At 43.8% G+C, this 14,647-nt stretch overlaps 1 protein-coding gene across 10 annotated transcripts in view; it reads left to right on the forward strand.

Annotated features, from left to right (window-relative positions):
• Nucleotides 1-14,647, forward strand: part of LOC137376257 (nesprin-1-like) — a 500,292-nt gene that overhangs the window by 107,151 nt on the left and 378,494 nt on the right. For all 10 annotated transcript variants that reach the window (XM_068044441.1, XM_068044433.1, XM_068044435.1 and 7 more), the window contains exons 5-8: nucleotides 3,217-3,309; nucleotides 3,420-3,598; nucleotides 6,442-6,638; nucleotides 13,156-13,265. In XM_068044441.1, the coding sequence (XP_067900542.1) occupies nucleotides 3,217-3,309; nucleotides 3,420-3,598; nucleotides 6,442-6,638; nucleotides 13,156-13,265 (579 nt within the window). The remainder of the gene's footprint in view (nucleotides 1-3,216; nucleotides 3,310-3,419; nucleotides 3,599-6,441; nucleotides 6,639-13,155; nucleotides 13,266-14,647) is intronic.

Here is a 14,647-nt window from a genome sequence, read left to right on the forward strand (position 1 = left end):
TTGAGACAGCTGGAGGTGGGGAGGAGGATCACAGTCCGGAGCCGGAAAAGATCAGGGAGGTTGGCCGGTAGGGAGCGGGGACCGAGGAGGATGGAGTCTGGAGCCAGGGAACATTGGGAAGGCGAAGGTCAGGTTGATCAGAGGCCAGGGGCGGATTGGAGACTGGGAAGGGCGGAGGCCTTGTGGAGGAGATCGAAATTAGAAGAGTCGGGATGGTTGGGGGGTGGGGGAGTGGTGGTGGGGGAGGGGTGGGGTGCGGGATATTGGAAGGGTTGGGAGGGGGTGTGGTTGAACGCAAAGTGTGGGTGAAGATGGAAAACTGGATCCATCCAGCATCTAACTGGAAAGGCACTTGGCTCCTGAATCCAGCAATCCTTGCCTCCCTTTAGCCATCAGGTTTCCTGAGGCCCAGAAAACTGGGCTAGCCAGGATTAAATTTAAAATGGTGTTTCAATATGAGGCACACAGCCTCATTATCATATTTAAATTGCCAACCTGCCTCCTGGGAATTCCCGCCTACCCATCCTGCCTCAAAACTGGAAGTGGTTAGGTTAGAAGCGACTTGGACTCTAGATTCAGATTCTTCACATTTTAACATCCCAAACCCGACCTTTTTGGGGTTAAAATTCTTCCCTTTAACTCCGTTTTTCTCTCCGCAGATGCTGCCTGACATGCTGAGTGCTTCGAGCATTTCCTGTTTTAATTTAAGATTATATATTTGAGTATGAAAATGAAAATGGGTCATCTAAACATTATGATAATTGGAAATTGTGTGTAGCTATTGTAATATGGTATAAGTTAACACAAATCTCTGGGGTGTAAGGGACTGCTGATGTGGTAAATGGAGAATTAACGCTTGTGTTGAAGGGACACTTTTCAAAGACTGGGACAAAGGGAACATCAAGGAATTCTTGCATTGTGACTTGATGTAATCTGGGTCTGGGTATAGCAAAACCAAAGCACACTCCCTGGGGTGCTCCCTGTTGTATGCTTAAAGTCTTAACATTTTTCCTAAAGGTTAGAGGGCTTAGAGGGTTAAATTATCACGACAGGTTGCAGAAACTTGGCTTGTATTCCCTTGTGTTTCGAAGATTGAAGGGTTGATCGAGGTGTTTAAAAAGATTTTAAAATAATTTGATAATTAGGCCATTCAGAAATGAAATCAGGAAACACACATTCACACAAACGCTAGTGGAAATTTGGAACTCTCCCCCCCCCCCCCCCCACAAAGGGCTGTAGACGCTGGGGTCAGTTGGAGCTTTCAAGACTGAAATCAATAGATTTTTGTTAGGTAAGAGTATCGAGGGATCTGGAGCTATGGTAAATGGAGTTGTAATACAGAGTAGCCATGATTGATTTGAATGGTGGAGCAGATCTGAGGGGCTGAATGGCCTACTCCTGGTCCTACATTCTATTGTTGGCTGCCTGCAGGTTAATGCATATAAAGCAAAAAGGCTAAGGCCTGCGTTCGAATCACAGATAGAGGAATATTATAAGAAATCATTAAGTGTCCGTGACCTGATATTGCTCACAGGAGCTATAAACTAAAAACACAATGAGCCGGTTCTTGTAAAGCGAAAGGCTTGCTTTGTGAACTGACAGGAGTGCCCTGGAGCTCACTAATTCAATTGTGAAATTACATTTAAGCCGTAGAAGTTGTAAATAATTGGGACAGAATTGGATGGAACAGCTGACAATCTTTGCTTTGCATTGCGTGAAGAGAGAGTGGAGCACTGTGACTAACCACACACAAATTCTCTTTAATTCCTTTCTCACGCTGCCACACACCAGTCCATATACAGAGGATCGCCGGTCAGTGATTTCAATATTTGAACGTCATTCACACTCATTTTACAGCCTCGTGGTGCTTCTATTATTTTCTTTTTACTGTTTTATACTCTCCGTTTATGGAACAAAATCCAGACAAATTCATTCTTTCCCCACTCTTTGCTGAATGGAATCTCCCATGTGTGATGTTTTTTCCCAGTGGGAATATAGGAACCCTGCAATGCAGCATGAATTCCTCTCCACCTGCACCCCACCCTTTGGAATTCCCTCTGGAAACCCTCTGTCTCTTGAATCCCACTCCTCCTTGAAGACCCCCCTTAAAACTCACCTCGTTGACCAGGTTTTAGGCCATGCTAGCTCAGTATCCTTTTATTTTATTATGCCTTGGGACGTTTTTCTATGTTAAAAGTGCTGCATAAGTGCATGGTTGTTGTATTGCTGAGTGCTATTACATATGCAGCTTCCTTCAACATCTCTCCCCTGGTGTAGGAGCCTTGGCAACAGTTTCCATTAGCAGATCCACGCCTCCTACTCACTGAAACCTCTCTTGTTACTTTAATACCTTTTTTGACAGACGCCTTAAAACAATCAAAGACATAGAGCATTGGATTTTTTTGTATATTGGCATTTTTTCCATATTTCTGTTCTGTCATTTGGAAGTAGGGACTGGAAGGCTGGATTTTGTTGGGAAGATGGGATGTTGGAAGATATGTGTTTTAAAAATAACTTTAGTTTAGTGGGTAAATAGCCAGAATGAGCTTGTGTTTCCAGAACTTGCATTTGTACAAAACCTTTTACCATGTTGGTTCCAAAGCTAATGGAGTACTTTTGAAGTGTAGCCACTGTTGTAATGTAGGAAACGCGGCAGACAATTTGCGCACAGCAAGCTCCCACAAACAGCAATAAGATCATGACCAGATATCTGTCTTGATGATAAAATAAAAGCAAAATCCTGCAGATGCTGGAAACCTGAACGAAAAACAAGAAATGCTGGAAATACTCAGCAGGTCTGGCAGCGTCTGTGGAGAGAGAAGCAGATCTGTTTTGATGATGCTGATTGGTCAGGACACCAGTCTGAACTCTCCTACTCTTCTTCGAACTGTGCCATAGGATCCTTTACCTCAGAGGGTTGGCTACCATTCTTTGGTTGTGAAGCGCTTTGGGATGTCCTGAGGTTCTGAAAGGTGCTGTACAAATTGCAAGTTGTTTCATTCTATTTCTCCACGCTAGCCCGAGAAACAGGACTATTTCCGACTTCCATACAGTTCATGAGTATGTGAAGAAACTAATGCCAAGAGTTCGCAGGTGTGGAGAAGAGTTTGATAAGACTGAATTTCTGTGATTAACATACCATAAAGTGCGCCAACAATTTGGGGATTTGTGAAACATGCAAAGGGATTTTGATAACAAGCTGTGTTTTTCTTACAGATTAAATTGGTCAACATCAATTCCACTGACATCGTTGATGGAAGACCATCGATTGTGCTTGGTTTGATCTGGACCATCATTCTGTACTTCCAGGTGACCCTCTGCGCCACCTCATTTTTACGCCATTTCATTTACAAATAATGCAGTTGACTGTGCATTCCGCTACGGCCGTCATTTTCATTGGTTTGTCTTCCAACTCGCAGATCGAAGAGCTGACCAGTAATCTGACACTGCTCTCATCACTGTCCAGCAGCACCTCCTCTGTGGACAGCGTGGCCAACTCCGAGACTGGGAGCCCCCCGTCCAAGAGAAAGGTCGTCACCAAATTTAAGGGAAGTGCCAAGAAGGCTCTCCTGAAATGGGTGCAGTACACTGTAGGAAAGTGAGTTCCACTTCAAACCTCCTATCAGTAAATGAGTGCAAGACGTGCATTGAATTATCATTTGTTTTCCAACATTTTGTATTGATTTTTTTTGTGTGCATCTGTCTTTCTCTGTCTCTCTCCCTTTTCTTGGGTCATGCAACATTGCCTAACTGATTTGCTTCCCAACTTCTCTCAGTAGTGCTCAGTGCCTAGTGTGTGGAGATACGCAGAGTGGGATAGTGTGCAGGATGGGGAGGTGTGCGACTTTCCGTCCAGTTTTCCCTCCCTTCTTTGCCATGGGAAGTACTTTGTCTCCACCACCCCACTCCTGTCCTAAAAATGGCAAAGTCACCATGAGAGTGTGGGAATAACGATTGTAGACCCTCTGCTATCTCTCCATGCCAACCATTGCTCGCAGCTGTGACCGAGAAACAAAGGGGAGATTTCTGTCCAAACTAGAATTAAGGTAGAAGTCACACTTCCCTTGCTGAAATTCAAGCTGAAAGTGGATATATGGAGTTAGGTCACATATCAGCCATGATCTCACTGAACGCTGGAACAGACTCGTGGAGCTAAATGGCCTACTCATCTTCCTATGTTCCTAGTTTGGTACCATTGTGTCTTTATTCACAGATGATTGTCAATCTGATTTTTTTGGTACTGGATAAATACTGAGGAATTCTCCCATGGGCTTTGTTCTGGTCAGATGTTCATACTCGATGGTTGAATGCATCCTGTACACACGACTCTGCATCTTTGAGACAAACACGACAGTTTCATCCAAAAGTCAAGTCCTGTGAGAAATGAGTTCATCAAAGACTATTCTAATCCTTTACGGACTGATTTTATTTTTATTGTTTCTCTACTGATTCAATATCCCACTATGACTTTTGTCTTCTCTGTATCGCTTAACCCCTAACTAAACCTGATCATTTGCTTTCAGCACATATGCATTCAACGTGTCAGTCTGGTATGTTTCTGACTTTTGATAAGGACAGGAGGAGGTGCTGGCAATCCCACGTCAACACTAGTGCACAATATACGGTAATTAGAGGCTAACATTTCAACCTGGCAATGCCGTCCCTTACATGACAAAAGTGCAGACTCCAGATCACAGGAGACTTGATCTGCTGTGAATGCCAGGTGTGAGGGGAGGGTGCCCGAGCCAGAACTGTAATATCAATGAGCTCATTTGTGTGCCGGTGCAGTCAGTCATTGGTATTTTTAGCATCTGGTTGAAAGAAATGGTTATGAAACTGCTTCCATTTGGTTCTTCTGAATTACATATTAAATGCAAGCGTTTAAATTTTTAAAAATTCTTTCATGGGATGTGAGCGTCACTGGCTAGGCCAGCATTTGTTGCCCATCCCTAATTGCCCTTGAGAATTCCGAGGTGCAGAGGGATCTAGGTGTTCTAGTGCATGAGTCACAAAAAGTTAGTATGCAGGTACAGCAGGTAATAAAGAAAGCTAATGGAATGCTATCCTTTATTATGAGAGGAACTGAAAATAAAGTAAGAATGTTATGCTTCAGTTACACAGAGCATTGGTGAGACCACATCTCGAAAACTGTGTGCAGTTTTGGTCTCCTTAATTAAGGAAGGATGAAAATGCATTGGAGGTGGTTCAAAGGACGTTTACTGGATTGATACCTGGAATGAATAGGTTGTCTTATGGAGGAAAGGTTGGACAGACGGGGCTTGTTTTTCCTCGAGTTTAGAAGAGTGAAGTTTATAAGATCCTGAACGGTCTTGACAAGGTGGATGTGGAAAGGATGTTTCCTCTTGTGGGGGTGTCCAGAACTAGGGGGAACTGTTTTAAAATTAGGGGTCACCCTTTTAGGACAGAGATGAGGAGAAATATTTTCTCTCAGAGGGTTGTGCGACTTTGAAACTCTCTGCCTCAGAAGGCGGTGGCGGCGGGGTCAATAAATATTTTTAAGGCGGAGGTAGATAGATTCTTGTTAGGCAAGGGAATCGAGATTTATCGGGGGTGAATGGAATTGTGGAATTCGAGACACAAACAGATCAGCCATGAACTTATTGAATGGTGGAGCAGGCTAGAGGGGCTGAATGGCCTACTTCTGCCCCTAATTCGTATGTCCGTCTGTTCCAGAATCTCATGGACGACGCATCAATTCCCTTAAGGTTTGCCCCCTTGAGGCAGGGAGAGTGGGCAGAAGATCAGCCTGTGGGTCCCTCATTTGCCACTGAAAAATGGCTGTATGTAAAATATGGGAGGGTCACAGTAGAACCAGGCTGCACTGCAAATTCCGGTTGATCCGCCGCCCCGTCTCCATCTCCGGGCTGGAATTCCAGCCCTTGTTATGAGAGGCATAGATAGGGTGGATAGCCAGAGTCTGATTCCCATTGTAGGGGTGACTAAAACTAGAGGGCATAGATTTAAGGTGAGAGGGAGGAGGTTTAAAGGGGATCAAAGAAGTAAATGTTTCACACAAAAAATAGCGGCTATCTGGAATGAGCTGCCAGATGAGGTGGTGGAGGCAGGTACAGTAACAACATTTAAGAGGCATTTGGACAGGTACTTGAATAAGCAAGGCATAGAGGGATATGGAATTAATGCAGGCAGGTGGGATTAGTATAGATAGGCATTATGGTTGGCATGGACGCAGTGGGCCGAAGGGCCTGTTTCTATGCTGTACGACTCTATGACTCTATAAATCTGCAGAGCGACGTACTTTGCTGTGGACTGCAACTCATGGAGTTTTCCCTCTACTCTTTGGCCTCTGCCTTCTGCACCCTACCCCATGACCTTTGCCCCCTACGAGGTTCTGTCTCAGTGTTTTAATGTAACATGGCTGCTGTCATGACTTCTCACAAGCACGCACTGTCTCTTTTGAAGGCGTACAGGCATCGAGGTGAAGGATTTTGGCCAGAGCTGGAGAACTGGATTCGCCTTTCATTCGGTTATTTATGCAATCCGTCCAGACCTGACGGACTTGGAAAAGGTCAGGAGCCGGTCAAACAGGGAAAACCTGGAGACTGCTTTCAACATCGCTGAAAATCAACTTGGAATTCCAAGGATCCTGGATCCTGAAGGTATCTGACATTGGTCGTTGGCTAGTTTTCAAGTCATATTAGTGTAAGATTAACAGTGTTACTGGCGTGGGTTAGCCATGACATTCCGTGGGGATTTAGGAAGGAAATGAAGACTTTGGAGAGGGAACAGAAGGGATTTACCAGAATGCTTCCGAGGATGAGGTATTAAAGTTATGTGGATAGACTGGAGAAGCTAGGGTTGTTCTCCTTAGAGCAGAGAAGGCTGAGGAGATTTGATAGAGGTATTTAAACTCATGAGGGGTTTAGAAAGAGTAAATAAAGATAAACTGTTTCCAGTGGCTGAAGGGTTGATAACAAGAGGGCTCAGATTTATGATAATTGGTAAAAGAACCAGAGGCGACATGAGGAAAAATGTTATTACACAGAGTGATTAGCATTTGGAATGCACTGCCTGATAGGGTGTTGGATGCAGATTCACTTGTAACCTTCAAAAGGGAATCGGATAAATACTTGAAGGAGAAAAAGTTGCAGGGATATGGGGAAAGAGCAGGGGAATGGGACTAATTGGATTACTCTTCCAAAAAGCAGACACAGACTTAGTGGGCCGAATGGCCTCCTTCTCTGCTCTACTATTCTATAATTCTGTAATTCCCCCTGTGTCCCGTTGTAGCCCCAGTGGGAGTCCAGCTTCGCTTTAGTGGATTTCCGGTTGGAATCAGCACAAGTAACTGGGAAAAATCCATGCAGAATTTCAGGGCCCTTAATTTTATTCAAGAAGATGAGTTCATGAGGTACTCCCTCAGGACTGAAGGAGTGCTGTATTGTCAGAGGGGTTGTCTTTCAGATGGGACATTGAACTGAGGCCCTGCCTACCCTGTCAGGTCGATGTAAAAGATCCCATGATACTACTCAAAGGAGAACAATGTCCTAGCCAACACTCTACCCTCAAGCTACACCCCCACCCCCCCCAAAGAAAATCAGGTGCTCATTCATTTCAGTTGCTGTTGATGGGATCTTGCTGTGCACACTTGGGTGACGCCAATACTTCAAAAAGTAACTTATTTTGAAGTGATTTGGGACATCCTGAGGGTGTTTTGATGCTACAGAAATGCAAGTCCTTTCTTAAAATGCTGTAAAGGGACATTGCCTGAAGTCCATGCACTTCAGCGAGTGTTCCATATCAACCAATGGTATCCATTGCGGATAAACATATTTTGTCGCTCACGTCAATTAATAAAAATCTGAAATTGAAAGCTAGTTTCAGCAATGGTGCCATGAAACTATCATCGATTTTCGTAAAAACTCATCTGGTTCACTAATGTTCTTTAGGGAAGGAAATCTGCCATCCTTACCTGGTCTGGCCTACATGTGACTCCAGACCCACAGCAATGTGGTTGACTCTTAACTGCCCTCTGAAATGATCTAGCAAGCCACTCAGTTCAAGGGAAGTTAGGGGTGGGCAACAAATGCTGGCCTTGCCAGTGATGCCCACATTTCATGATAGAATAAAAAAAAAGCTGTAAGAATCTCAAGTGAAGTAGGTTTGACCATCAGTTTGAATGTGGGATTTTCCAGATGTATGTGGCTCACCTACAAATTCAGAGCCAACAGTGGATCTGCAGAAATGTGTGCTGTTGACTTCTATATAAGATTGCGTAGAACTTACAGCACAGAAACAGGCCATTTGGCCCAGCTGGTCTATGTCAGTGTTTATGGTCAAGTGGAAACACTTTCTCAACAGCTACTCTGTCCAGCTCCTCCATAATTTTGAGTACCAATATCAGGTACTCCCTCAGTCTTCTCTTTTCTAGAGAAAAGAGCTCCAGCCTATCAGACTTTCCTGATAGATACAACCTCTCTGTTCTGGTATCAGAACTATGTTCTAGTTAGCACAGCTCTCAGTAATGGGACAATGCCACTATGACACTGCTCCCACCACACCTGGGCCAGTCGCTTGTTGTAGACATACCCACCAGCCAGTAAGGTATAACCTGTTGACAGGAAAGTGCACAGCATCTGGACCTCCTTCCTAGAGGTTTATACAAAATTCCCCCTGTTGATCCCTTGCTGAAGGAGTGATAGGCTGATGCCAGTTCAGGAAACAGAAGGCTACTGTGATCTGTGCAAAGCAACGCCCCTCTTCAATAATGACCCCTCACCAAATGGTATGTTGGCCTTTATTGCAAGAGGATTTGAGTACAGGAATAAAGAAGTCTTGCTACAATTGTATAGAACCTTGGTGCAACTACACTTGGAGTATTGTGTACAGTTTTGGTCTCCTTACCTAAGGAATGATATACTTGCCACAGAGGGAGTGCAACAAAGGCTCACCAGACTGATCCCTGGGATGGCGGGGTTGTCTTAAGAGGAGATATTGAGGAGATTGGACTTGTATTCTCTCGGGTTTAGAAAAATGAGATGTGATCTCATTGAAGCTTACAAAATTCTTACAGGACTCAACAGGGTAGGTGCAGAATGGATGTTTCCCCTGGCTGGAGAGTCTAGAACCAGGGGACACAGTCTCAGATTAAGACGTAGGCCTTTTAGGGCTGAGATGAGGAAGATTTTCTTCACTTAGAGGGTGGTGAATCTTTGGAATTCGCTACCCTAGAGGGCAGTGGAGGCTTAGTCATTGAATATATTCCAGACAGAGATCAATATATTTCTAGATATGAAAGATATCAAGGGATAATGGGATAGTGTGGGAAAATGGCGTTAAGGTAGAAGATGAGCCATGATCTAGTTGAATGGCGGAGCAGGCTCAAGGGGCCGAATGGCCTACTCCTGTTCCTTTTTCCTACGTTCCATGCCATGGCCCTTGTTGGATTTATATAGGCCATTGATGCATATTCCTATTGCCCTTATGTGGAGGATATTATCATTGTTTGAGGACTAGGAAACATTGAAACTCTGGTATTAACTCTTTATTCAGTCAAGCCAATGAGATAATAAAATGCAACCATTTACATGCACTGCAAGTGTGCCATCTTTAACTGCTTACTCTAGCCTCAGCAAGACTAGATTAACAGTCCCCAAGGAGCTCCAGTGGCTGTACTTTTTATGTGAGTAACTACATCTTTCTAATGGAACTCCATTATGTGAACACATTCTAACTATGAATGGTTAATCTCCCTTTAATGAGTCTGCACAATAAGATCTGTTTCTTGTTCGCTATACTCAATAATGAGAAACTGAATCAGTTAGGCCTTTCTCTGATCTCTTCCCAATACATTCCTAACATAAGCCTATTCATACCAGAGTACCTCCCTACAGTCACTCGACTTATTTATTATCTACCTGCTATATTCCTTAATCTGTTCTCAGGGCTGCTTAATGCTCCAGGCCTGTCCTTGCACAGCCATTGCAGAATCGGTACTAATATGTAGATATATTACTTTGAAAGCTTACTGTGGCTGTTCTACCTGGTACACCAATACGTACACCCAACCTGGATCCTGAAACGTATGAAAGTTTCTACGTATTCATGTTGACAGACTCACTTGGGTTGATTCCATTCCCAACTTCCCACCCTCTTGTCCTCAAGGGTGAAATGTTTTCCACATGTGCTCTACTCGACTTTGGATGTTCCCTGGCTAGTTTTTGTGGGGTTTGGCTACTTTAGGATTTGTTGGACAAGTGCCAGGAATTGGTGCTCACTCCAGTAAGTGGGTTTGTGGGAGTTGGGTGAGGTTGTTATTGGTAATGTCGCTGGATTAGTAATCCAGAGGCCTTGGCTAATGTGCTGGAGGCATGGGTTCAAATCCCACCACGGCACCTGGTGGAATTTAAATTCAATTCATGAAAAAAAATCAGGAATTGAAAGCTAGTCAGTAATGGTGTTGTGAAACTATCATCGATTATCTTAAAAACCCATCTGGAAAGGACATCTGCCGTCCTTACCTGGTCTGGCCTACATGTGACTCCAGACCCCCAGCAATGTGGTTGACTCTTAACTGCCTTCTGAAATGGCCTAGCAAATCATTCAAGTTCATGGGCAATTAGGGATGGGCAACAAATGCTGGCCTTGCCTGTGAGGCCCACATTTCATGAAAGAATTTTTTAAAAGTTCCAAGAAAAATTCATGGCAACTGGCAGGAGTGACAGCCCCGAAATCATCAACCCTGCATCAACCAATGTTAGTTTAAGAGGGCGTTGCCAGCTGCCCCCTTTACCATAGTTCTAGACTGGAGGGCTAGCCCTGTGACTCTAACTTTGTGTTCAACTTGCATATAGCCACCCAGAGCAATCCCACGGGAGATGGTGAGGGGAGGCTTTCTAGTGTCATTTCTGCATCATCTGCACGCTATTTAAATGTTCCTACATGTTTCAAACATACGATCATACAAATTAGGAGCAGGAATAGGCCACTTGGCCCTTTGAGCCTGCTCCGCCATTCAATAAGTTCATGGCTGAACTGATTACTCCACATTACCACCTACACCCGATAACCTTTCACCCCCTTGCTTATCAAGAATCTATCTACCTCTGCCTTAAAAATATTCAAAGGCTCTGCTTCCACTGCCTTTTGAGGAAGAGAATTCCAAAGATTCACAACCCTCTGAGAGAAAACATTTCTCCTCATCTTTGTCTTAAATAGGTGACCCCTTATTTTTAAACAGTGACCCCTAGTTCTAGATTCTCCCACAAGGGGAAACACCCTTTCCACATCCACCCCATCAAGACCTCTCAGGACCTTGTATGTTTCAATCAAGTCGCCTCTTACTCTTCTAAATTCCAGCAGATACAAGCCTAGCCTGTCCAATCTTTCCTCGTAAGACAGCCTGCCCATTCCAGGTATTAGTCTAGTAAACCTTCTCTGGACTGCCTCCAATGCATTTACATCCTTCCTTAAATAAGGAGACCAGTACTGTACACAGTACTCCAGATGTGGTCTCACCAATGCCCTGTATAGCTGAAGCATAATCTCCCTACTTTTGTATTAAATTTCCCTCGCGATAAATGATAACATTTTATTAGCTTTCCTAATTATGTGCTGTATCTGCATACTAACCTTTTGCAATTCATGCACTAGGACACCCGGATCCCTCTTCATCACAGAGCTCTGCAATCTCTCACCATTCAGATAATGTGCTTCTTTTTTATTCTTCCTGCCAACGTGGACAATTTCACACATTCCCACATTATACTCCATTTGTCAGGTTTTTGCCCACTCCCTTAACCTATCTATATCCCTTTGTAGCCCCCTTAAGTCCTCTTCACTAGTTACTTTCCTACCTATCTTTGTGTCATCAGCAAGTTTAGCAACCATACCTTCAGTCCCTTCACCTAAGTCATTTGTATCAATTGTAAAAAGTTGAGGCCCTAGCACAGATCCCTGTGGCACACCACTCATTACATCTTGCCAACCAGAAAATGACCCATTTATGCCTACTCTCTCTTTCCTGTTAGCTAGCCAATCTTCTATCCATGCCAATATGTTACCCCCTACACCATGAGCTTTTATTTTCTGCAATAACCTTTGATGTGGCACCTTCTCAAATGCCTTCTGGAAATCTAAGTACAATATATCCACCGGTTCCCCTTTATCCACAGCACTTGTCACTCCGTCAAAGAACTCCAATAAATTGGTTAAACATTATTTCCCTTTCACAAAACCATGTTGACTCTGCCTGATTACCCTGCTATAAAGTCTTTAATAATAGCTTCTAAGAGACTCCCTAAGACAGATGTTAAGCTAACTGGCCTGTTGTTTCCTGCTTTCTGTTTACCTCCCTTTTTGAATAAAGGAGTTGCATTCGCTATTTTCCAATCTAATGGAACCTTCCCCGAATCTGGGGAATTTTGGAAAATTAAAACAAACTCATCAACTATCTCACTAGCCACTTCTTTTAAGACCCTGGGATGAAGACAGAAGTTTCAGACAGAAGCTTCCTTCCCTGTCCAGAAGGTGTCAAGGGATTGGTGTCAAGATCCAGCAGTGTGGGCTACTCCTCCTAATAAAGCATCAGCATGGGATACGTACGGGCTATCCACCCTCTCCAAAGCTTTGCCCCTCCCTATCTCTGTATCCTCCTGTGGCCCGACAATTCTCTGAGATCTCTACTCTCCTCTTGCACATCCCTGATTTCCATTACCCTACCATTGGTGGTTGTGCCTTCAGCCGCCTTGACCCTAATCTTTGACATTCCCTCTGTAAGGCTCTCTACCTCACCACCTCTCCTTCTTCCTTTAAGACATTCCTTAAAACCCTGCCCCTTTGACCATGCTTTTGGTCATCTGTCCTAATAGCTCCTTATTTGGCTTGGTGTCAAATTTTGTCTGTTAGTGTTCCCATGAAGCTTCTTGGGACATTTTACTGCATTAAAGGTGCTATTTAAATATGGGTTGCTGTTATTGTTAGGGATGTATATCCTCTGTCATCAGATACCACAAAGTCCAACTACAACAATAAATAGACCGGGAATGTACAACAATTTCACCGACACTGTCCACTCAAGCAGGACATGGCTCACCAATAGAAGTGTATAAATAATTGTACAGTATATCAGAGGAGGAGTGGAATCCAGTTTCTAACAGAATAATGCTTCATGTACAGATGTGGATGTTGACAAACCTGATGAGAAATCCATCATGACCTACGTAGCTCAGTTCCTGAAACACTATCCAGATCCACGGGAGACAGGGAATGAACCTCTTGAGGAAGAGGTAAGTCCTTTTTACTGTTTTCCTTTTAGCTCACTGTAGAATCAAAGAATGATACAGTATAGAAAGAGGCCATTCAACCCAATTAGTCCCTGTTCCCTCCCCTTTCCCCATAGCCATGTAAATTCTTTCACTTGAAGTGTTTATCCAACTCCCTTTTAAAAATTACCATTGAATCTGCTTTCACCAGCTGTTTAGGCAGCAGTTTCCAGATCACAGAAAATCCCTTTCCCTCATGTTGCCTTTAGTTCTTTTGCCAATCACCTTAAATCTGTGACCTCTGGATGCCAACCCTTCTGTTTTTCCTTATTTATGCCATCAAAATGGTTCATGATTTTGAACACCTCTATTAAATCTCTTAACCTTCTCTGCCCTAAGGAGAACAACCCCAGCTTCTCCAGTCCCTCATCCTTGGTACCATTCTAATAAATCTCTCCTGCTCCCTTTCTAAGGCCTTGAGCTCCTCCTTAAGGTGTGGTGCCCATAATTGAACACAGTACTCCAGCTGAGGCCTAACCAGTGTTTTGTCAAGGTTTAGCATAACATCCTTGCTTTTGTACTGTCTGTTTCACATTGTAATGGATTTGGGAAGCCTCCCCGCCTTGGTAAATATATTATTGTCTCCCTGGGTAAGTGTGTCACCATCTGCAATGTTAAAGTAAAAGAAAAAACTTGCATTTATGCGGCGCCTTTCCCAAACTCTGGACATCCCAAGATTCTTTACAGTGAAACACGGAAGCTAATTTGCATACAGCAAGGGCCCACAAACAACAATGTGATAATGATCACATAATCTGCATTAGTAATGTTTGTTGAGGAGTAAATATTGGCCAGGACACCGGGGAGAGCTCCCCTGTCCTTCTTCGAAATATGGCACCTCCGACAGTGCAGCACTGCCTCAGTACTGCACTTGGGTATCCGCCTGGATTATGCACTTACATCTCTGGAGTGGGGCTTGGACCCACACCTTCTGATTCAAAGGTGAAAGTGCTGCTACTGAGCCATGGCTAACACTGATCTTATGTAAGCCTCTACGCTAAGTGTTGGCAGGCTATATAACTGCAGGGAGCATCATGGCAAATCCCAATCCTGTTCCTATGTGATACCCACAGCTGTATATTTCCAGCAGGGTTACTGAACAGCGATCAAGACCCCTCAGTTCACTCCCCATTCCCCTTGGTGATGAAGCTGGATGTAGCGTCACATTGGGAGTATGATTCAGTTTTGTATTGAATCAAGGACAGGTGTGAGCAATGATGATATTGAAAATCAGTCCTGTAGTCACTCTTATTTTTCCCCCATAGAGGGCTGACCATGCTTTAAACACATTGCACCTGCCAATCTTGACTGACTTCCTTTGTTTGAATCTAATTATCGCGAGACAG

The sequence above is a fragment of the Heterodontus francisci genome, chromosome 13 (assembly GCF_036365525.1).
Source record: "Heterodontus francisci isolate sHetFra1 chromosome 13, sHetFra1.hap1, whole genome shotgun sequence".
In the NCBI taxonomy this organism is placed as follows: Eukaryota; Metazoa; Chordata; class Chondrichthyes; order Heterodontiformes; family Heterodontidae; genus Heterodontus; species Heterodontus francisci.